We start from the raw sequence: 25,989 nt of genomic DNA, 5'->3' as shown, positions 1-25,989 counted from the left end.
TCTCCATTTCAACAATAATAATAATAATCATTCAAACTTTCACCCTCAAAGCTTAGCTTATTATAGTCTCCTAATATATATTTTTCAATAAATGAGAATTGATTTTTAAATTGACAATTTAATTGTTTTATGAGCTGGTTTAAGTACCCATGCCCAGGCCTAGCAAAAGTTCCTACCTCAATAAAAAGATCATTCTAATATTCACCTTGAACCTGGCCTGATCCCCCACCTACCTCTGCTTTTTACCTTTGTCTCTTTATTACATTCCTTGGTTTTCTCTTTAGCCTAGTCCTTTCTGGGTTTTTGTTTGTTTGTTTGCTTCAGATAACCATTTTCTCCAACTCCTGTCCCTCGACCTCTCCCTGACTCACTTCATTTCTGGTTTTTATGCCTTCTTCACTAGCCTTTGGCAGAGAGATTGTTCTAGCTGTATTCTTGGGGGCTGGCACAGGGTCTGTCTCTCTCTGTGTCTCTCAAGGGAGCTAGAAGGGCTCATGAAGGGCCTGAAATCATATAGCCACGGAAACATGCAGACAGCATGTGCACTGGCCAACTTAGGACTCACTCCCCCGTAGGAGATGTTACTGTCTATAGTGTGCCTTGAATTAATATTTTTATAAACTGTTATAATTAACTAGTAAATAGCAGTTACATTGTCAGGCATTTTCTCTATGGTGGGACACTGAAGTCAAAGTTAAGGGTATTATATAAAGAACAACTGTGCAGATGTTTCTCAGACCTCTAGATTGGAGGCACCACAAATGCCTGGACCTTGTCTGTGCCCCTCACCTGTTGCCCTGGAGCTGAAGACCTGCATGTAGTAGGAATATTTGCTACCATGCCTATTTGCTGAATTAATGTATTTAACTCCCAATTAATATACATTGTACATTTCATTTAAAATTCTAAAGTGACTTATTTTGTATCAAATATTTATGTCAATTAAAATAGTTTCATATGTAGGTAACAGGTACACTAGACTCCTAATCGCCACCATTATGTAACATACTCACGTAACAAACATGCACATGTACCCCCTGAATCTAAAATTTAAAAATTAATAAATAAATGCCAGTTAAGGTAAAAAAAAAAGTTTAAATTAAAAAGTTTTACATGAAAAAAATTATTATATGTTATATAAGCTTAATTGCTAATTTGTTAAAGATGTTATTGTTTGTGTAATATTGTTTTCACACCTTCCTCCATTTTTAATATACTGGGGTGCTCTCAAAATTGACATGGCCCAGGTGTTTCCATGCTTTTGAGAAGCCTTAACCTGATTCAATCCCAGGAAAATTCTTGTGATTTGATCTCATATGAGGCCTGAACTCTGGGTCCCTTATGGCATAGCTGCCCCCACATTAGGGCACTAAGGCACAGACAAGCAGGCCCAGCTTTTATATGTGAGTATCTGCACAGATGAAGACCCCAAAGTCATGGCATCTGAGAAGTCAGATGACAGAGAGTTTAGTGTGTGTGTTTGTCTGTGTTGCTGGTGGGGGGAGGAGAGGAACTAAGAGATATTCAGCAAGTTTAAAAGTGTCTGAAGGCACTGAGTATTGGAAAAGGTCAAGAAGAAATGGAGGCAGGACCCTGAGTGACGGCCTCTGCAGACCATAAAATCTTGCTGTGGCCATTGGGTTCGATACGTTTGTCTGAAGTTGAGTCTGTTGAGTTGAAACTGCCAAGATTGGCAATAGCATCGTATCTCTGTGTCTCTGTATCTCTAGCTCCATAAGTAAAGCCCCAGAGAGGCATAAAATAAAACCTGTCATAGATTTGCTTTATGATCTTGTCTAGATATAGAACAGTATTTCCTTGGGGTAATTTTTTTTTAAATATCAATAATTTGGCAGAAAATATATAGGGGCTATATATTGCCCATGTGTAGTCAGGAGCAGAAATCTCTGTTTTTCACATATGCAGTAATACCGAACCACACTACAGAAAATGAAGTATACGAATTCAAATGCATAAAATGCAAGATTGCGTTAATGTGATGTTAATGAAAAACAGCATTTTTAGTTAGGCCTGTAGTATCACAAAACACAAAGAGAAAGTATATTGGAAACTATACCATATACAACTGATCATATATTAAGTTTAAAATGTCCCAAATGACTAAGAGACCATCAAAGCCTAACCCCACCACTTCCTACAGCCTCCATTCCTTCTACCCCTACCCCACAGCACCAGGACATAAGAACTTTTGCCTGCCTTCCTTTGAGAATGGAGGCAGAAATAAGGTCTGGAGCCAACGGTCAGCCACATTATTATGTAAATGCATACCATCTATGCACTTATCTTTTGAAAAATAACATATGACAACAGAAATAACAAAGATAGCTGCAGATGAAAAAAACACCACACAGGTATGGAAAATATCTCAGGAAATCAACCTACTAGAACCGTTGTTAACCAGTGTAAGAAAGAAACATTCAAATTAGAGAACTCTAAGAAGGTGTGACATCTCTGATCATGTAGAATGAATACTTGCGGCGTTCCCAACAGGTCAGGTTGTAACTAGGCTACCTCTCCAGACCGCACTAGGGCTGTTATGCTGCAAGGTTTTCCAACCAGAATTTTTACCTTATGTTGCTCAAGTTTTCGTTGTATTGTGTTTGCTGTTTCCTCGTGGACCTGCTGAATGGTTATTTCCTCTCTCAGGGCCACCTCCGCTCTGTAGAGCCAGGCACCTATGGTGCCCAGAGGTGCAGGAAGAGATTTATCAAGCTGTATATGCCAGTCAAAGAGCTAAAATTTAAAAAGCAGAAAAGTAAAATATCTTTAATACAGATGACAATTTATAAAATTACCCCCAAATAATACTAAAGCATACATAAAGCTTTAAGTTAATGATTTCAGGCTAAGTTAATAAATATCAAATAAGTAAATGTCTGTGTTCTGAGTTTGATACTTTAGGGATGGGGAGAAAATTACAGTTACAAGCAAATTTTGAGGAAACTCAAAAGACATCTTAAACATGGAAGATTATTAGAAGTGTAAGCAATTTTCCTCTTACAGGAGTAGCATAAAGCACCCACTGACTTTCAGTGTGGCTTTTGCTGAAAGGGAAGGGATCAGGTTTGCTGACATGCTTGGAGGATGCAGCAGTTATACACCTGGCTGATGTGTATCTTGGTCTTCGGAATGAGAATCCCGTTAAAACCTCCCACATGATCAGAACAAGTCCAGAAAAATGAGGGTTATCTAAGCAGCTCTAGACAAAGATGGATTTAAAAGATTCTTTCTATAATCCTATGATTGTCTACCCTTCTCTCCATCTCTTTCATTTTACCCAATTCTCAGACACATTGCCTAGCTTACTGGAATGCCAGGTGGGATGAGTGCAGGTACTTAGGAACTAGTCTATTCTTTAATGGAGTCACTAGAAAAAAATGAGACTATCAAAAAAAAATTTGGCTGGGTGCAGTGGCTCACTCTCGTAATCCCAGAAATTTGGGAAGCCAAGATGGGTGAGATGCTTGAACCCAGGAGGTTAAGACCAGCCTGGGCAATACAATGAGATCTCATCTCCACAAAAAAAAAAAAAAAAATTTAGCCAAGCGTGGTGGTAGGTACATGCCTGTGGTCCCAGATACTCAGGTGGCTGAGGTAGGAGGATTGCCTGAGTCGAGGAGGTTGAAGCTGCAGTGAGCTGTGATTGTGCCACTTTAGCCTGGGTGACACAGCAAGGCACTATCTCAAAAATAAAATTAAAAAAAATAAAGAACACACGGTAAGTTCAAGACAAATATTCTTATTAGTGATAGAAGAGTTCCAGGGGCTTGAAATCTTGGTATTTAAGCATGAAGAAATGAATATGAAAGATACTGAGCAGTTTTCCTTCAGATTAGTGATCAATCAGATAAAAAGAGATGCTTGAATTAAAGAATATAAAACTGTATGTCAATACAGGAAGGTCATTAACTTTAATGAAACATGGTTTTAGAATACGAGGAGTTGCTGTGGTTCCGTTCTGGAGAATCTGCTACAAGACCAGAGAGTCACCTCTTCTAAACCACCCAGAAGGAAGTTGTGTAAAGTGTGAAGTGATTCAGATGGTCTCAAGATTTTAATCTATCATCGAGTCAATGGCTGATATCACATACACGGAAGCCAAAGCAAGAAAATAGCTATTAAACCAAAGACTTCCATTAACTTACAGGAAAACTAGACAAGGAGGCAAAGATTCTCCCCTAGTTAAGTCTTTCTAGCCTCAGACAGAGGCAGTAGAACCTGTTGTCATATCACTGTGTAGAAACAGATGATGAAAAATATTCTTTTCTGAATTTATTAAACCCCAATACAACTAATTGTGGAAGAACTTACCCTGGAGGTCACTCTATCCCAAGATTGTTTTACCAATGCTTGGTCAAGTGACAATTTACCATCTCTATGTAATGGTTGTACTAAATGTTCAATCTGTTTCCTCTTCATTTCGTATTGAACTCTGAAGTGCTTAAATGACTAAAAGAGGAAAAACAGCAACAGTATGGCAATGAGTCAAAAACAGCAAAAGCAAAGGAAAGCACATTTCCTAAATAACAATCTTTTCTATTTGGATAACACTCGATATATGTTACTGATAATAATAATGATAGTTATGTTACTAATAGCAGCTGTCATTCATCAAGCCCTGACATAGCTTGACCCTGTGCTAAGTGCTCTCTGCATATTATCTTCTCTGGTTCTCCCCATCACCCTACAACACAGGCATGCATCATTATCCTGAAGCCCAGAAATGACTTACCAAGGACAAGTAGTAGAGGTAGGACTAAAGCCTAGGATTTCTCATTTCTAGTGAAGTAATTTATGTACCCGTATACGTTTGTCAGGAAATCACAGTAAACAGGAGTGTAAATCTCAGCTAATAATCAAGATAGTTGCTTTATTTCAAGTACCAAACAATTTACAAACAGAAATTGCATATATGGAAATAATGCAGAATTAAAGCTGGCTAGATTTGTGTTTAAGTAAGCCTGCATAAAGAGGTTTACTTTAGGGGACCATGCTTATATGATAATCCTTTGCTTTAATTTCATGGTATTAAAATATTAAGCATGTCACAGTACAGTTGACATCAATTTATATATGTAGACTTAACTATAAGCTTAATGCTAACATTAAAACAATTTTTAAAGTTTTATGTTTTACATTAATTAAATTAACACATCCTAAAGTGTGACTCCAAATCTAAAGACAAAATTAAAATCTAATTAAAATGTGCAGTTATGTTACAGAACAGGAGGATGGCCCCACAAAAGTTCGCAGATAACAAAACTAAAAGAATTTCAAAATTATAAACAAACATGTAAATTCACATGAAGAACACTGGGGGGAGATAGTGAACTACAATTTTACCTACAAGTTTTTCTTCCATTTTCTCTGAATGGAAATTTAAAAATACCGAAACATAGGCTGGGCATGGTGGCTCACGCCTGTAACCCCAGCACTTTCGGAGATCAAGGCAAGCGGATCACGAGGTCAAGAGATTGAGACCATCCTGGCCAACATGGTGAAACCCTGTCTCTATTAAAAACACAAAAATTAGCTGAGGGTAGTGGCACATGCCTGTAGTTCCAGCTACTCAGGAGGCTGAGGCAGGAGAATCGCTTGAACCTGGGAGGTGGAGGTTGCAGTGAGCTGAGATCACGATCATGCCACCCACTGCACTCCAGTTTGGCGACAGAGTGAGACTCTGTCTAAGAAAATATATAAAATTTAAAAAAATAAAATAAATAAAAAATAAAAATAAACCAAAACATAAAATCAACTTTTAAATTTTATTCCACAGGATTCTGAGTGAAAAAACTGGAAAATACAGCATTTACTATAGATTGAAAGAGATTTAAAATGCTGATTACGTAATGTAAAGATGAAATGAAATTTTCCCTAAATTCAGATTTCAGGTAGTCTCTAAATCCATTTTTAAGAGACTAGTGATCACCTTTGGACTGAAAGGAGTGTTTCTGTTTTATGCTTTTCTAAGCCTTTATTTCCCTCATGAACTAGCATCTGTGTAACAGGTAGCTTTATAACTTGGGATTTATTTTTTGATAATTGATGCCAAACCTAAACCTCATCAGTCGACTAAATAAGTATATTCACTCTGTTCTTGCAATTCTTCTCTCCATTTACTGGCTTAATCATTTTTTAATGGATCTCAGCCCAGAAAATTTTATTTTGGGGAAAAAAGCTCACATTGAATTTCAAAGCAAAAGAGTACATGCATATCAACCACATATTTATTGCTTTGCTAAGTTGGACAAATATAATATTGATGCTACCATCTATCTAAATTCAGGCATATCTTAAAGATACGATTACGCAAAATCACTAATGCCATAGATAAATCTTTTGTCTACCATGTTGAAGTTCTCACATTATTTGACCTTTTTCTGTAGCAGACATGACTGAAATATGATGGTGAGTAGAATATATTACAGAATATACTATACTTAATTTTGCCACTAAAATGGAGTGACGTTTTACATTGGAAAAAATGATAATGCTGCTCAAATAAATCAAAATTTTTATTAATTTTTATTTTTTCTTCAACTTTTGTTTTAAGTTCTAGGGTACATGTCCAGGAAGATTTGTTACATAGGTAATCATGTGCCATAGTGGTTTGCTGCATGGATCAACCCATCACCTAGGTACTAAGCCCAGCCCAGGAAGAATTAGCTATTCTTCCTGATGCTCTACTTCTCCCACTCCCTCACAGGCCCCGGTGTGTGTTGTTTCTCCATGTGTCCATGTGTTCTCATCGTTCAGCTCCCATTTATAAGTGAGAACACACAGGGTTTGGTTTTCTCCTCCTGCATTAGTTTGCTGAGGATAATGACTTCTAGTTCCATCCATGTCCCTGCAAAGGGCATGATCTTGTTCCTTTATACGGCAGCCTAGTCTTCCATGGTGTATATGGACCACATTTTATTTCTCCAGTCTACATTGATGGGCATTTGGGTTGATTCTGTGTCTTTGCTATTGAAATCACACTTTTTAAATGGGAACAAACTGTGTTTTGTGTCTTGGAAATGAAAATCGGAAGCAGAAGTCCAATTAACGACACTGTAGTCAGACTGGGGAAAAACATTAATCCTGAGCTCAACTTGAATGCAATGGTGTTGGACCAGGCAGGTTGCAGCCGAAGCTGATCCCTTTAATGGACCTCCAATACTCATGTTGCAATCCTTTATTAAAGTCAGCTTATTTTATACTAATTTTCAATTTGACTCAACACTTTGTTCTTGGTAGATTTTTGTGTTAGATGATATCTACAAGATCATGAGTTCTATAAACACAAAGACTCCGCATTTGTTTTCCAAGTCATCTATAAGACCGAGTTATGGGAAAGTGATGAAGCCTCAGTGCTCCATATATAGTGTGGATACAATGCAACTTAAGACTATCTACATACATCAGAAACACAATTATTAAATTACACGCAAACTTAGGGTAATGAATGTTAGGTCTTTAAAGACTTTTTCCCGTTAACGTAATTCGAAGCATTAAACAGAGATCAAATGACATATATAAATCTTAGTCAAAAGTAGTTTTTGAAAAATCCAAAAAGCTTTTCCATACATTACCTGATATTTATCCTGTAAATTTGATTCCACCATCTGTGCTCTTGTCAAATCTCTCTCAAATTGTTCTATCCAAACTTTCATTTCCTTCAAAATTAGCCTGTCTTCTCTCTGGAAACAGGGAGACATTATAATTTTATTAGTATCTGTGCATTTATTTAATTGCTGATTAATATCTGACTGCCTCTAGAAGAGATTTAGTATTTAGTAAGTCCCAACTGTCTCTGAAAAATTTTCTTTCTCCTCACCCCCACCCCTTTAGGACAGTAAGAAGCAAAAGTTAACTCTAGAAAAATATCTTAGTTATCTTACTGAATAATGAAATTAACTAACTCCATTTGTTCTTGCCAAGTAATGCTAATTTAATAAAGAAAATGTGCCCAGGAGGGAATTTCCTAAGTACACAAATAATAAGAGTCATAGTTGGAGTAGAAACACAGTCCTGTGAGTTGCTTCCTAACCCAAGGCCATTGGTAACCTAGAGGACAGTTCTAGATGGGGTTCATTTTGACTGAATTGGAGGAGTTACACCCAAAATACCATTGGGTGACTTGTCTATATTATTATTTAAACTGATATTAGGTACTACAATCTCCACGTGGACAGAAAACACATTTATCTGGTTCAATACGGTATTCCCAGACCCTGGGAACATAATACCTATCAGAGATGTACCAAGTTATTTGGTGAATACATGTATCCAGGTCACCACTCATCTCAAAAATGAAACATAAAATTGGGATTTTCATACTTATTTTCACAAATAATGACAAGGGCCATTATATAATAGCATTGATTTAGTGAAAATATCCTAAATTTCCATCAAGATGTAGCGTCTCATAAGAATGTCAGGTATTCAGAACCATACTGAACATGGTTTTTCGGCATTTACAAAACAGCTTTCAACTTCAGCATCTCACTTGCTGCTGACAGTGCTGTGACACAGGTAAAATGACTGTCCCCCTTGGCAGGTGATGTTTCAGAGTGGAAAGAATGCCATTTATGGAGACAGGCCAAACTGGTTTCAAATTCTGGCTCTACCATGCATTACCTCTGTGAGCTTGGGGTGTGTGTGTGTGTGTTGTTGTTGTTTTTCTTAATCTCTCTACTGTTGTACTACAGGATGTACTAAAGGGTGTGTTGAATCATCACGCACCTTTTCAATGGTTTTGGTGAGAATTAGAGGTAATCTGTGTAGCATGTCTAGTACGGAGGTTGTCACATTCTCATGATCCATGCCTTCTCTCACTTTCTTGTCTTGCAAAAGCAGTTGTCTTTTGCCTAAACACTTACCACATTTTCCCCTGGATAATGCCTTTTTCAGAACTTGGCTCAGGCACAACCTACTCTAGGAAGCTTTTTCTAACCCAGAAGTCTGAGTGAGGGCATCTGTCTCCTATGCCAGTGGTTCTCACACTTAGTACACACTAGAATCATCTGAGGGGTTTAGAAAAACACAAATTGCTGGGCAGCACCCACAGAGTTTCTGGCTGAGCAGATGTAGAGTAGAGCCAAAAATCCTTATGTCTAAGTTCCCAGGTGAATCTGATGCTGCTGGTGAAGGAACCATATATTGAGAACACTTCTCTATGATCCTGTTACAACCTCAGCACTAACATTCACCCAAATGCATTTGGGTGATAAAGTCAGCCCTCTGTGTCCTTAGATTCAATCAACAGCAGATTGAAAATATTCAGAAAATAATAAAAATAACAATACAGCAATAAAGATAATACAAACAAAATACAACACAGTATAACAACTATTTATTTATTTATGTGTTATTATTTTTTTTTGAGATGGAGTCTCTCTCTGTCACCCAGGCTGGAGTACAGTGGCTGGATCTCAGCTCACTGCAAGCTCCACCTCCTGGGTTTACGCCATTCTCCTGCCTAGCCTCCCGAGTAGCTGGGACTACAGGCACCTGCCACCTTGCCCAGCTAGTTTTTTGTATTTTGTTAGTAGAGATGGGGTTTCATCGTGTTAGCCAGGATGGTCTCGATCTCCTGACCTCGTGATCCGCCTGTCTCGGCCTCCCGAAGTGCTGGGATTACAGGCTTGAGCCACCGCGCCTGGCCAACAACTATTTAAATAGCATTTACATTGTGTTAGGTATTATACATAATCTAGAGATTAAAGTATATGGGAGGATATGTGTAAGTTAAATGCAAAGACTATGCTATTTTATATCAGGAACCTGAGCATCATGATTTTTGCTATCTTGGGGGGTCCTGGAACCAATCACTTGTGGATATCTAGGGACAACTGTACAAAATCCTTGTCAGGCCTCTGAGCTCAACCAAGCCTGCACATATACATCCAGATGGCCGAGGCAACTGAAGAACCACAAAAGAAGTGAAAATGGCTGGTTCCTGCCGTAATTAATGACATTTGATGATTGTGATTTGTTCCTGCCCCACCCTAACTGACCAATTGACCTTGTGAAATTCCTACTTCTGGACAATGAATCTCAGAAGCTCCCCACTGAGCACCTTGTAACCCCCGCCCCTGCCCGCAAGAGAAAAACCCCCTTTGACTGCAGTTTTCCACTACCCAACCAAATCCTATAAAACTGCTCCACCCCATCTCCCTTTGCTGACTCCTTTTTTGTACTCAGTCTGCCTGCACCCAGGTGATTAAAAAGCTTTATTGCTCACACAAAGTCTGTTTGATGGTCTCTTCACACGGATGCACATGACATTTGGTGCTGAAGACACGGGACAGGGGGACTCCTTCGGGAGACCGGTCCCCTGTCCTCACCCTCACTCTGTAAGGAGATCCACCTGTGACCTCGGGTCCTCAGGCTAGCCCAAGAAACAACTCACCAATTTCAAATCGGGTAAGTGGTCTTTTCACTACCTTCTCCAGTCTCTCTCACTACCTTTCAATCTCCCTGTCCTTCCAATTCCAGTTGTTTTTCCTCTCTAGTAGAGACAAAGGAGACACATTTTATCTGTGGACACAAAACTCCGGTGTGGGTTACAGACTCGGGAAGACAGGCTTCCCTTGGTGTTTAATCACTGCGGGGACACCTGCCTGATTATTCACCCACATTCCACTGGTGTCTGACCACCACAGGGATGCCTGCCTTGGTCATTCACTCACATTCCCTTGGTGGCAAGTCAACTGCAGGGATGCCTGCTTTGGCTGCTCACCCACATTACAGCCCAGGGCTGCTCACCACCCACTTCTCTGTGTCTCTACCTTTCACTTTACACTTACCTCCTTCACTATGGGCAAGCTTCCACCCTCCATTCCCCCTTCTTCTCCCTTAGCCTGTGTTCTCAAGAATTTCAAACCTCTTCATCTCACACCTGACCTAAAACCTAAATGCCTTATTTTCTTCTGCAACACCACTTGGCCCCAGTACAAACTTGACAATGGTTCTAAATGGCCAGAAAACAGCACTTTTGAGTTCTCCATCTTACAAGACCTGGATGATTTTTGTCGAAAAATGGGCAAATGATCTGAGGTGCCTGACGTCCAGGCATTCTTTTACACATCAGTCCCTCCCTAGTATATGCTCCCAGTGCAACTCATCCCAAATCTTTCTTCTTTCTCTCCTGTCTGTTCCTTCAGCCTCCACCCCAAGCTCTGAGTCCTTTGAATCCTCCTTTTCTACAGACCCATCTGACCTCTCCCCTCCTCCCCAGGCTGCTCCTCACCAGGCTGAGTCAGGTCCCAATTCTTCCTCAGCCTCCGCTCCCCCATCCCATAATCCTTCTATCACCTCCCCTCCTCATACCCAGTCTGGCTTACAGTTTTGTTCCACGACTAGCCCTCCCCCACCTGCCCAACAATTTCCTCTTACAGAGGTGGCTGGGGCTCAAGGCATAGTCAAGGTTAACCCTCCTTTTTTTTTATCTGACCTCTCCCATATCAGTTAGTGTTTAGGCTCTTTTTCACCAAATATAAAACCCCAGCCCAGTTCATGGCCTGTTTTGCAGCAACCCTTAGACACTTTACTGCCCTAGACCCAGAGGGGCCAGAAGGCCGTCCTATTCTCAATATGCATTTTATTACCCAACCCACTCCCAACATTAGAAAAAGCTCCAAAAATTAGATTCCAGCCCTCAAACCCCACAACAGGACTTAATTAACCTCACCATCAAGGTGTACAATAATACAGAGAGCCAAGCAGCAGTGTGTTTCTGAGTTGCAATTACTTGCCTTCACTGTAAGAGAAACCCCAGCCACATTTCCAGTACGCAAGAACTTCAAAACACCTAAACCACAGTGGCCAGGCGTTCCTCCAGGACCTTCTCCCCCAGGATCCTTGCTTCAGGTGCCGGAAATCTGGCCACTGGACCAAGGAATGCCCACAGCCCGGGATTCTTCCTAAGCTGTGTCCATCTGTGCAGGAACCCACTGGAAATTGGACTGTCCAACTTGCCTGGCAGCCACTCCTAGAGCTCCTGGAACTCTGGCCCAAGACTCTCTGACTGACTCCTTCCCAGATCTTCTCAGCTTAGCGGCTGAAGACTGACACAGCCCGATCACCTCGGAAGCCTCCTGGACCATCACAGACGCTTTAGGTAACTCTTACAGTGGAGGGTAAGTCTGTACCCTTCTTAATCAATATGAAGGCTACCCACTCCACATTACCTTCTTTACAAGGGCCAGTTTACCTTGCCGCCATAACTGTTGTGGGTATTGATGGCCAAGTTGCTAGACCTCTTAAAACTCCCCCAGTCTGGTGTCAACTTGGAAAACATTGTTTAATGCACTCTTTTGTAGTTATCCCCACCTGCCCAGTTCCCTTATTAGGTTGAGACATTTTAACTAAATTATCTGCTTCTCTGACTATTCCTGGGCTACAGCCACATCTCACTGCCACCCTTTCCCCTGTTCAAAACCTCCTTCGCGTCTTCCTCTTGTATCCCCCTACCTTAACACACAAATATGGGACACCTCTCCTCCTTCCCTGGCAACCGATCACACGCCCATCACTACCCCATTAAAACCTAATCACCCTTACCCTGCTCAACACCAGTATGCCATCCCACAACAGGCTTTGAGAGGACTAAAGCCTGTCCAGGATCTTCACCTTATCAACAAAATTGTTTTGCCTATCCACCACATGGTGCCAAACCCATATACTCTCCTATCCTCAATACCTCCCTCCACAACCCATTATTCTGTTCTGGATTTCAAAGATGCTTTCTTTACTATTCCTTTACACCCTTCATCCCAGTCTCTCTTTGCTTTCATTTGGACTGAACGTGACACCCATCAGTCTCAGCAACTTACCTGGGCTGTACTGCCGAAGGCTTCAGGGACAGCTTCCATTACTTCAGTCAAGCCCTTTCTCATACTTTACTTTCTGTCCATCTGCTTCTCACTCTATTCAATATTTTGACAACCTTCTACTTTATAGCCCCTCCTACAAATCTCCCCAACAGGATGCCCTCCTATTCCTCCAACATCTATTCTCAAAAGGATATTGCAACTTCCCCACCAAAGCCCAAGTTTCTTCCTCATCCATTACCTAGCTCAGCATAATTCTTCATAGAAACATACATGCTCTCCCTGCTGATTGTGTCTGGCTAATCTCCCAAACCCCAGCCCCTTCTACAAAGCAACAACTCCTTTCCTTCCTAGGCATAGTTATGTACTTTCGTCTTTGGATATCTGGTTTTGCCATCCTGACTAAACCATTATATAAACTCACAAAATGAAACCCAGCTGACTCTGTAGATCCTAAATCCTTTCCCCACTCCTCTTTCTCTTCCTTAAAAACAGCCCTACATGCTGCTCCCATGCTAGTTCTCCCTAACTCATCCCAACCCTTTTCATTACACGCAGCCAAAGTACAGGGCTATGTGGCTGGAATTCTTACACAAGAGCCGGGACCACGCCCTGTAACCTTTCTGTCCAAACAACTTGACCTCACAGTTCTGAGCTGGCCCTCATATTTGTATGCAGTGGCAGCTGCCACTTAAATACTTTTAGAGGCCCTCAAAATCACAAGCTATGCTCCACTTACAATCTACAGTTCCCATAACTTTCAAAATCTATTTTCCTCCTCACACCTGATGTGTATACTTTCTGCCCCCCAGTTCCTTCAACTGTACTCACTATTTGTTGACTCTCCCACAGTTACCATTGTTCCTGGCCTGGACTTCAATCTGGCCTCCCACATTATTCCTGATACCACACCTGACTCCCATGACTGTATCTCTCTGATCCACCTGGTATTCACTCCATTTCCCCATATTTCCTTCTTTCCTGTTCCTCATCCTGATCACACTTGATTTGTTGATGGCAGTTCCACCAGGCCTAATCACCACTCACCAGCAAAGGCAGGCTATTCTATAGTATCTTCCACACCTATCATTGAGGCTACTGCTCTGCCCCCCTCCACTACCTCTCAGCAAGCTGAACTCATTGCCTTACCTCAGGCCCTCACTCTTGCAAAGGGACTACACATCAATATTTATACTGACTCTAAATATGCCTTCCATATCCTGCACCACCATGCTGTTATATGGGCAGAAAGAGGTTTCCTCACTACACAAGGATCTTCCATCATTAATGCCTCTTTAATAAAAACTCTTCTCAAGGCTGCTTTACTTCCAAAAGAAGCTGGAATCCTTCACTGCAAAGGCCATCAAAAGGCCTCAGACCCCATTGTTCAAGGCAACAATTATGCTGATAAGACAGCTAAAGAAGCAGCCGGTATTCCTACTTATGTCCTCATGGCCAGTTTTCTCCTTCTCATCAGTCACTCCTACTTACTCTCCCACTGAAGTTTCCACCTATCGATCCCTCCCCACTCAAGGCAAATGGTTCCTGGACCAAGGAAAATTCCTCCTTCCAGCCTTACAGGCTCATTCCATTCTATCGTCCTTTCATAACCTCTTCCATGTAGGTTACAAGCCACTAACCTGCCTCTTAGAACCTCTCATTTCCTTTCCATCATTGAAATCTATCCTCAAGGAAATTACTTCTCAGTGTTCCATTTGCTATTCTACCACTCCTCAGGAATTTCTCAGGCCCCCTCCCTTCCCTACACATCAAACTCAGGGGTTTGCCCCTGCCCAGGACTGGCAAATTGACTTTACCCACATGCCCCAAGTCAGGAAACTAAAATACCTCTTGGTCTGTGTAGACACTTTAACTGGATGGGTAGAGGCCTTTCCCTCAGGGTCTGAGAAGGCCACCGTGGTCATCTCCTCCTTTCTGTCAACATAATTTCTCGATTTAGCCTCCCATCTATCCAGTTGTTCCATCAATGCCCATTACAAACTCTAATGGCTGCTGCCCTAGCTGGATCCCTAGTGTTAGACATCAGTTCTAAATTTCTTTTCAAAGAATCGATATGTCAGTAGGTTCAATTCTTTGCCTTCTACTTTTAAACTTAACTTCCTCATAAAGTAGCCTTTTTCGATTACCTGCTCCACCCTGACTCATTTCAATGACCTGCTCCACTCTCACTCATTCTGATTACCTGCTCCACCCTGACTCATTCTGATTACTTGCTCCATTCTGACTCGTTCTGATTACCTGCTCTGTAACCATTTTTCCCGCCAAACTACTCACCCCATCACTCTCTTTAAATTAGCCAGTCGAAATTAGTTTAGCCTGTACGGTCTAACCCTAGCCAATAGGGGAACAACACAGCAGCAGGAGCCACAGTGCATCAGGGATGAGAACCCCTTCCCCTCCTTTGTCCGAGTGTGCACTCACCATCGCTCCATCTGTAAGGGCGCACCCTTCTATAGAAGTACCTTGCCTTGCTGAGAATTAAAAAGAAAATTTTATATTTGAGTGCTATTTCTTTTGCGGCACAGAAACTTTATCTATAAGTCTGGGTACAAGACACCTCTTTTAGTACTCCTTCTCATCTTTTCACTTTGCATTTCCAGTTTTGCCTTGTACAAGTTCTCTTCTTCTTCTGTGGCTCCTCTACCTACATGTGTCTACCTGCTAATTGGACAGGCACTTGCACACTAGTTTTCCTTACTGCCAAAATTCAATTTGCAAATAGGACCAAACAGCTTCCTCTTCCCCTCATGACGCCAACATTCCACCACTATTTTGTTTTATTTTTCTTATTAATATAAGAAGACAGGAATAGGCCTAGACTTACTGCTGAAAAAGGAGAATTCTGTATATTTTTAGATGAAGAGTGTTGTTTTTACCTAAATCAATCTGGCCTGGTATATGACAACATAAAAAAACTCAAGGATAGAGTCCAAAAACTCACCAACAAAGCAAATAATTATGCTGAACCCCCTTGGACCCTCTCTAACTGGATGTCCTGGGTCCTCCCAATTCTTAGTCCTTTAATACCTCTTTTTCTCCTTCTCTTATTCAGACCTTGTGTCTTCTGTTTAGTTTCTCAACTCATACAAAACCACATCCAGGCCATCACCAATCATTCTATATGACAAATCTTCCTTCTAACAACCCCACAATATCACCCCTTCCCCCAAAATCTTTCTTCAATTTAATCTCTCCCACTCTAAGTTCCCATGCCATCCCTAATCCCACTCAAAGCAGCCCTGAGAAACAACCACCAAAAATTTTCACCACCCCAATACTTCACCACTATTTTGCTTTGCTTTTCTTATTGATATAAGAAGACAGGAATGTCAGGCCGCTGAGTCCAAGCCTGCACATATACATCCAGATGACCTAAGGCAACTGAAGAACCACAAAAGAAGTAAAAATGGCTGGTTCCTGCCTTAACTGATGACATTCCACCACTGTGGTTTGTTCCTGCCCCACCCTAACTGATCAATTGACCTTGTGAAATTCTTTATCCTGGACAATGAATCTCGGAAGCTCCCCACTGAGTACCTTGTAACACCTACTCCTGTCCATAAGAGAAAAACGCCCTTTGACCGCAATTTTCCACTACCCACCCAAATCCTATAAAACTGCTCCACCCCGTCTCCCTTTGCTGACTCCTTTTTTGTACTCAGTCTGCCTGCACTCAGGTGATTAAAAAGCTTTATTGCTCACACAAAGCCTGTTTGGTGGACTCTTCCCATGGACGCGTTTGACACTCGTTAGGTATCTTTTTAATCTCCCTCATCTAACACAGTGTCTGGCACTCAGAATCACTCAATATATGATTGCAGAATAAGAGATGAGTTAGAAACATAGTTAAAAGCAGAAAGAAATGGAACTGAAGCCCAAGACTATAAAGCTTCAGTTCTTCCCAGGATGTCTTTTCTGAATGAACAGGTGAATATAATGAAGGTACATGTTTTATTATCAGTTGATTCTTATGCCCAGAAAAGCATTGATACCACATTCTTATGAGCTCAGAGAGAAAACTTATTCTTGGTGTGTCTCCAAGATGCCAGAGGTCAGTGTGGCCACCAGAAGTGACCCATCTAACAGTGAGCACAGGACTTCATTGTGAGCCTCTGAGGACAGGCTGCTCATCAACTTCTGCATTTAAAAAGCATTTGACTGCCCTGAAGAGGAGCTATTTGTTACACAAAGTCATCTGAAAGAAAAGGGTTATGTTCTTAAAATAACTTTATTAGAGCCTATTTAGTAAATGACTTTCTAATGGTTAGAAAGTGTCTAGCAGATTGCAGTAAGGTGAGAAGGATGTCGCTATTTATATACTCAAGATTCTTCTTTCTAAGAGAAAAATGAAGTACAAAACAATATTTATAGCCCATTAGTCTAGGGTTTTTCTTCAACTGATAACTTTCACACACATTCAGAAGACATGGCAACCTATTGCTTATATCTAAATTCCAAGCAGCTATACTGTCAGCATTCTGTCTACTTTTTTCTTTCACTTTATTGTTTTTCTTTCTCTCTCATTCACTCATACACACACACACACACACACACACACACACACATAAACCACATTTACATTTGTGTACCACGTTCACATATACATAAACTCATACTTTATGGAGCATGACATTTAAAAAATTTAGTATTTGATATGAAATGAGTTACTTCTGATTTATGTTGATATAAATACAATATATCAATACAATACATAACCTGCAGCCTAGACGGAACATAAAGAAAAATGGAAAAGCTAAAATATGGGACATGCATTCAATAACTTCGATACGGACAGCAATTCATAACCATTCATTCTGCTAATATCTTTTGAGCACCTACTACATGTCATGAACTTTACTAACCCACGAGACCCAATACTGAGCAGAAGAGAGTGAGGAAACTCAGACCGACAAGGTAACCAAATACTTACCTTGTTCGTTGATTCCCTGCTAACATTTTAAGATACAAAACTAAACCTTTACTTTGTTTTTATTTTCTGTGTCACGTTAAAGACACCAAACATAGTTACTGTAAGTCCTTCTTTGTATTAGTGTTATTATTATAAAGAAGAAATTAATTGATAGATACCATTTATAATGAAAGATTAATGGGCAAGTGCATGGGAGTAGCTTAGACTATCACTAACATTTGATAACACATATGTATGTTATTTGTTCTGTTAGAAAGGAAACGCAAATGATGCAATTAAAGTATTAAAAGAAATGTATACATAAACACAAAAACATGCAAGGGAATGACTAAAACGATACAGAATGCAGGATGTTTGAAAGAGGTCATCAATGCAAGATTACTTAAATCTTACCTTAAAATTTTGTATAGAATTTGCAAAAGATGGGAAACCTGGAAGTATTTCCTAACAATACGAAAAGATAATATATAGAAATATAATATAAATCAGGGTCAAAAATTATTTAGAAAACAAGAAGAAAAATAAATGGAGAGGCATCTGCCTTTAGAGAAATAGATGATCATTTCAAGGGTACAATTACTTTAAGACATTTTCATAGCTTTTGAAAATACAAAAATATTCAACTCCAATAAGGCAACATCGTTTTCTAGAAAATGACATTTTTATTTTAGCTTGAAATAATCATATGTAGCTATATATTTTGTAAACATGTCTCAAAACAACAGTAAATATTTTAGAAGGTGAACTATGTAAAGAGGTATATCAACTCATATTACTTTCCCTGTAAATATACACAGCACACATGTTTCTTTGTCCTCATAAGAATTAAGCCTGTGTTGTGCTTCTTAGGGCAGTCAGGAATGTTTGTGGCAATGGAAGAACGGATGGGTGAAAAAATTAATGAAAGTTTAGAAGGTGAATGAGATAAGTCAACAGGCCTATATTGTTTATTTATGACTGAGTGCTAATTATTCAAGAAATATCTTAAGGGGGAAGTTTATCAGTTTTATTGGATGAGATAAAAAAAAACACGGTGATGTCGATTTTCAGTAAGAAAATCATATTTAAAATGGTAGCCATAAAATATTTAATTCAAATAAAATCACAACGGGGATATATAAATCAAATACACACAAAAATGAAAGCCTGGTAGATACGTTCATGCCAAGAATTTTTTTTTTTATTTAATGAATTAAGAGAGTAAGAGCTGAATGACAAATACTGAGTACTTTGAGGTGGGGGCTCAAAACTAATATGCATAGTTTACAAAATATTAAAGGTTCACTAGACAGAATTAGGTGACCATTAACTGTGTTAAACAAATATAAACCCTACATCATAACAAAAAATACATTATTCGAAATATTCAATTTTAGATGCTTATGCACTACATGACAAATGCCACTAAAAAAGGGCAAAGCTTCCAATACATTTTCCTCAAAAATAATTTTTGAGATAAGCCTGAATAAATCATATGCATCCTCTTTTTAGGAAAGGGATAGAGGGAATTTTTTTAATGACCAGAATTTATTTTTTAGATGATTAAAGTAACCTCTGAAAAATAATAAAACCTCTTTAGTAAAGTATATTAAAACGCTTATATCGATAGATTGTGTGTTTCAAATCTCTGAGAATTTTTGCATTAAACTCCTGCTCATGAGCATTAAGTAAAGCATCTCCTTTTGTTTTTTTAGATGTTTCCAGCCACAGCGTTTACTAATCTGGAGAGATGATTAATGTCAGAGACTCTAAAACAGTAAAACCACAGACACTAAATTAGATATAAATCCATCTGGGTAATATAAGGACTTCACATATAAAAACCAGATGGAAGTTTGGATGGATTTTCTCTGTGCTATATGAGGTAAGTCTAATGTGTTTTCTTACAGAGTTTCTTATTCACACAACAATATTGTCAAAACCCAGCAAGCCCCAGATGACTCCAAAATATTTACATCAATCCATGCCAGCATTTGCACATGGAGTCTTTGCTTTAGCCGTTTGTGGTGCTTTTCAGAAACAATTACTTTACTAGTAATAACTATAGAAAAGTCACCCTGGTGGCCAGTGTTTGTGCCCCAATCCTGACAAGAAACAAAAGAGGTTTCCTGAACTTACTGTTTTTAAGAAGCTAACATAGTTCTATCAAATGCCAGATTAATTTCATCTGAGAGACCTAGGAAACAGGAGTTACCTCTGTTTTGCTTATTCTTTTATGAAGTCACTGATTTCTAACTATTGGCATAATGTCTACTTGTAAGCTTTTGGTTATGCTCCTTGGCCCTTTTCTTCTTTATATATGTTTATAAGTCTATTTAGAAAACATATTTTACATTTTTTGGTTTTCTTATTACTCTTCATTTTCATTTCAAACTGCTCTGAAAACTCCAGTTGAGACCTGAACAATGAAGACAGACAGGTTTTCACTCATCTTGAAAATTCCATTTATTTTTTTCCTGATGTCATTTACCTTATAATTTTTTTTTTTTAGGAAGAAAGGAGAAAGGAAGAAGAGGAGCACCTTCTAATTAAATTAAAATTCAGCAGTGAATCCACCTCTGTATATAATTAAAAACAGAATACAACACTACTTCAAAAATATTAAAAGAATGGTCATATCCATTGCTAATAAACAGGAAAACAGGCAAGTCTGGTGTCTTGGCTGGAGTGTAAAATAGGACAAACTTTCTACAAGGCAATTCAAAAAACATTTTTAAAAGCATTAAAATTTTGTATGCCCTTTAGTCTAGGAATTCCACTTGTAAAGAAGAATCTTAGCCAGGTGTGGTGACTCGTGCCTGTGATCCCAGCACTTTGGGAGGCAGAGGCAGGAAGATCACTTGAGGTCAGTAGTTTGAGACTAGCCTGGCCAACATGTGAAACCCAGTCTCTACTAGAAACAGAAAAAATTAGCTGGGTGTAGTGGTGTACATCCGAAATCCCAGCTACTCCAGGAGGCTGAGACAGGAGAATTGTTTGAACCTGGGAGGGAGAGGATGCAGTGAGCCAATATTGTGCTACTGCACTCCAGGCTGGGTGAAAGAGCAAGACCCCAACTCAAAAAAAAAAAAAAAGAGAGAGAGAGAGAGAATCTTAGAACAATGTTTTATTACAAGATTGTTCATAAAAGCATTGCTTATGACAACAAAAATTACAAATTAAAACTATTAAGATTGGGTAATAAATTACTGTACATACATATGATGACCTGCAGAATTCTTTATAATGTCCGTGGAAAAAGAAAATTATAAAATTGCATGGATACTATAATTCTATTTTTATTAAAATATTATATGTATCTGCCATATACATATGCAAATGTTGGAAATTAACATCAACATATTAATTTTTTCTAGTATAGGTTCTCTCTAGAAGGTCAAATACAATTTTTTCCTTTTCCTTTTTTTCCTGATTTAAAAAATTTATGACAATTAACATGTAATTTGAGCAGCATGAAAAATGTTAATGTTATTTAAGTTAATTAAAGGCAGAAAAATCTAATCACAGTGAATAATTAGAACTTTTACAAATTGTGCCTTACTTCCCATATGTTCGCTGTCAATAGATATAATAAAATCCAAAAGCCAAAATTAGATTTTATCAGATTTTATCAGATCAGATCAAGGGGATTCAAGATCTAGATGTTCAAATGTATGACAGAAATACAATTACTTCAATTCTTAGATCACTAAAATGGAGTTTCCAACACTGCTGTCTTTTCTCAATTTTAGTGTCTCAGCATCACATAGTCTTACATTTATTATTAGCAATGCTTTCTCTAACATATTCAACATGCAAACCAGAAAAACCTTTTCCTCTAATCATTGCCCCATTTGGTGGTATCTTTTTTAAATAAGTTGCTCTCATATTAAAATGCATTCAAATTTAATTTTTTGAGAACAGCATACTCAAAAATCTGAGTCACTGTCATTGCATACACTAGCAATACTTGAAGAAAGCAAATACCTACATCATCCTCTTGCCCATCAGTGCCTGCATTGTGGATGTCAGGATAATGTTTCAGAAACTGGGCTACATAGGTCATAATAGACTTCTCATCTGGTTTATCCACATCAACATCTGAAAAAACAAAAAAAGAAATGTGAATAAATTAATTAGCCTTCACTGGATTTTAATAATACAAGCTTTGATATCTAACTATCATACCAAAAACACTAAACGCAGAAGGAAAACAGAAGCACTATTTAGAATTTTGGAGGGGGAGGAGGGTAAACCAAATTTAATCTGGATATTACATGATGGAAATTATATTACTCAGAAAGATGACACATTTTAACAAACAGCATTTAAGAAAGTAGCATATATGTCATTTAAATAAGACATACAGTATCTCATGAGACAGTATTTGATACTGTCTGGTTACTCAGTGTGAGTACTGAGTATGAGAATACTGTATGGTTACTCAAACATTCTGTCTAGTTAACTGAACACAAATAATACGTAAATTTTAAAACTGGCATAAATGGGTAGTACAAAAATGCTTACAAGTGTGACACTGAATGACAGTTTATATACTATATATGACTAAATATAGACAAGCCTCTTCTCTGCCCCCAGAAATTTCACTTTAGAAGAAAGGGAGATGCCTTATATTCCATTTCCTGGGCAGCCTCTTCTTTGTGGAGCATTCTCTCCAAATTACAGTGCTTTGAGCAATCACGCACTCTTCGAGGGAAACTGCCTGAGAAGGCCTCAATCACCGTGATTTTGAAGCTTATAGATATTTATCCAATACAAATGGTAAAAATCAGGCCAATAAATTTATCCAGAGTTAGTAATTATACATGGAAGTAAGAATGCATAAGTAAAAAATGCTGTAAACAAGTCTTTTAAATATCAATTTTAAAGGCAAAAAAATGATTATGACTTCAGAGCAATTTACAGAGCAAAAAGCAAACCAAATTGCTACAATAAAGTATAAAACTAATCTAATCTTTTGTAAAAGTTCTTTTTGGTCAGAGGTATAATTTCTAAGACTTGCAATGTAGGGTTTAAAGAGTGCTACAATTCACAGCATTTAAAAGGAAGCAAAATAATGAATTCTGAAATTTGTTAAATGACTCAAAGGTGATGAGTCAAACCGTTGAGTAAAACTTTTTTTTCAGGAAATATGAAAGTGGAAAGAAAAGCAATATTTAATACATGATTTAACATAGTATATGCTGTTAACTACATATGTAAATCATAAAGCAATTATTATAATAGACTTGGAGTACTTAATCTGTATGCCTAAAAGCTTATACATCCAAGTTGGTTAAATAACTTTTTGAAGCGGAAGTTCTCATGAAGAAATTAGAGGAAAGTCTTATATCTAGGACAGCCTTGTATTTAGGCAACCTCAGTTTCTGACCATCAAAGAAAATATTAAGATCTTCCGGTCTGGTAGATATGAAAGAATGATGTATATTCTTCTTTCATCCCACTTTAGGAATAATGTCAGCTCTGTTACATCCTCTGAAATTGATGGCTGGAATACGTGTTTTTCCCTTGACTTATTTTTGTGCAGAAAGAAGGCAGAAAGCCCTTTGATATCCTAGTGAAAGTGGGGGTGGGGGCAGAGTGGGACTCAAAACAGAATCCTAAAATGTCAAGGAATCTCCATGGGGCCCTTCATCTTCGAGGAAACCTAACTGGGTCTCTGTAACTTACTCTTAGAAACACAAGTCTATCCTCTTTGTTTCAGAGCTAGGGAAGTTCAGTCTGAAATTCCATCGTTAAAAATAATTTTCAGCGGATCCCATGAAGACAGAGAGTAGAATGGTGGTTACCAGAGGCCAGGAAGGGTAGGGAGGAGAGGGGAGAAATAATTTGCTTTCACTGTGTATTTACATTTCTGCATTCACTGATATAAATGTCCATAATTGCCAACCCACATAAATTATCTGTGACATTTGGAACTTCACTTTGATACTTTTGTTTCAACATAGCTAACAACTTACTAGTTTATAAAAGTTTATCAAAGGCATCTAAATTGTCTTTTGAAGGCTTGAAAGAGTTCACTCCATTTCCAAGAAGTCTTAACATTCACAGCCTTACCAAAAAAAGTACCAAACAATTAAAATGACAAATATTAGTCAAATATTTATGTAGTTTGCTGATTGACACCAAAACACTGCATGGTTAAAAACATTTCTAAGTATGAATAATCTACATCTTCCAGACCTCTTATATTATATTATCCTGTCACCCTCCCCTCATACACAGACTTCTAAAACTTTCATTCCACCCTTTAGTATATTAAGTCCAGTTCACCTGACTGATATACTGATGCCAAAGTGTTGTTTGGAGCAATGAAATCATATTTTACCCCAACCATGGTGGTAGATATTTATCCAGAAGAAAATTGATGCAGGAAAATACCATTACTTCCCACTTTTCTCCAGCTTTCCGGCTTGGAAGAATCTTGGAAGACATGTGTATTTCTAAGTTTAAGAAATCTAAGACATTTAAACCCTCAGCTGCACGCGGTGGCTCAAGCCTGTAATCCCAGCACTTTGGGAGGCCGAGGCAGGCAGATCACGAGGTCAGAAGATTGAGACCATCCTGGCTAACACGGTGAAACCCCATATCTACTAAAAATACAAAAAATTAGCCGGGCGTGGTGGCGGGTGCCTGTAGTCCCAGCTACTCCAGAGGCTGAGTCAGGAGAATGATGTGAACCCGGCAGGCGGAGCTTGCAGTGAGCCGAGATCGCGCCACTGCACTCCAGCCTGGGCGACAGAGCGAGACTCCGTCTCAAAAAAAAAGAAAAGAAGAAGAAAAAGACATTTAAACCCTCTGTGTTAACGTATACAGCAGTTAATGATTATTCAGCCTACCTTCAGGATCTAGCAGTCTTGGGATCCCCAGTTCCGTTTCGGCGATAGTGAAAGCATCCTCCAGATTTTCTCGGTTGGATCTGCCTTTCACTTTCTCCAAGTCCACCAGTTCGGGTCGAATGGCATGAATAACTGAATGAAAGGCAACTCCACTTCTCCAACTCTTCCCAAAATCTTTTACTTCTATTCCAGTCTGCCTTTGTGTTATAAAAACATAAAATGATGTCACATTCTGAATAGATACAAGGACTTTCTTCAAGACCTCATGCAAAATCCAGTGCTTTTCACCAACAATATGCAGAGAACTGTATCAGTTCATTGTGCTTGAGAAAAATTAAGGAAAACAAAATTTTTAGGGGGTAACAAGATAAGATGTCGAAATTCCAGTTCTATATTTAGAGATTTCTATGTTGGATTTTTCAGTAATTAAGATTGTTAATTTAAAGCATATTTTTACATTCATTTTATAAAGAAAAATCAATTTAGAGAAAAATGCTGAAAAATTTTAAGCAAACAAATTATAAAGATGCCAAAAATGATAGTAATTAACCACTGTATACTTTTTGTAGAAAGATCTAACACGTTTCTAATGGGAAGCAGCACTGTGTTGTACAAGGTTGTAACAGACTAACATAATGTGGCTGAATGCTTTCCAATGCAATAGAACAGACAAATGCAAATATTGCAATTATATCTCTCAAGTGTTCACACGGGACCCTGTATTCCACCTAAATGCAAACAACAATTCCAATTACTCCACCAATAAAACTGTTTGTAAACTCCTTTTTTGTAATTGTCTTGAGAGCAAGCCCTGGTGGTAAATCTTTTTTCTTTGGCGGTAGATTTGATTAACTCAAAGCCAGTTATTAAGAAACTGATTTCAAGTTGGTAGTCATATTTTGCCTTTGGAAAGCAGAAGTGAGGCAAGTTCATAATGAATGATTATTTTTTCTACATGTAATTTATCAATTATAAAGGTAGTTCCGAAAACAGAGTTGTAAAGATGATTTTGAGCATTGGCTGCACCCCTTGATTAAGTGGAGGGCCTGCAAATATGATCACTTAATTAGGGAACATTCAATGGATAAAGTCATCAGTAGTTTCTTTTTAAAAAGTTAGTCTCATTAACCTTATAGTCATCACTAAATAAAACAAAAATATCACTCAATTAATTTTTACTAGAATTTCAATATTTTCATGAAAAATACAACCTGAATGGTATGCTGATTAATATAACGAGTTTATAAATGTCCATTATTATTACTATTATTATTATTATTGAGACAGAGTCTCACTCATTCTGTTGCCCAGGCTGGAGTGCAGTGGCACAATCTTGGCTCACTGCAACCTCCACCTCCCA

General features: G+C 38.6%; 1 protein-coding gene across 1 annotated transcript in view; it reads right to left on the bottom strand.

The window, feature by feature from the left end:
• The window catches only part of SYNE1 (spectrin repeat containing, nuclear envelope 1), a 543,966-nt gene that overhangs the window by 374,887 nt on the left and 143,090 nt on the right, over nucleotides 1-25,989 (bottom strand). The window contains 6 exon segments of the mRNA XM_011943785.1: nucleotides 2,590-2,754; nucleotides 4,333-4,470; nucleotides 7,596-7,703; nucleotides 18,184-18,234; nucleotides 21,761-21,870; nucleotides 24,630-24,826. Coding sequence (XP_011799175.1) covers nucleotides 2,590-2,754; nucleotides 4,333-4,470; nucleotides 7,596-7,703; nucleotides 18,184-18,234; nucleotides 21,761-21,870; nucleotides 24,630-24,826 — 769 coding nt within the window.

This window comes from Colobus angolensis, unplaced genomic scaffold (genome assembly GCF_000951035.1).
Source record: "Colobus angolensis palliatus isolate OR3802 unplaced genomic scaffold, Cang.pa_1.0 Scaffold221, whole genome shotgun sequence".
NCBI classification, from domain to species: domain Eukaryota; kingdom Metazoa; phylum Chordata; class Mammalia; order Primates; family Cercopithecidae; genus Colobus; species Colobus angolensis.
The sequence above is the reverse complement of the archived record's forward strand: the minus strand, read 5'-3'. Positions and strand labels throughout refer to the sequence as shown.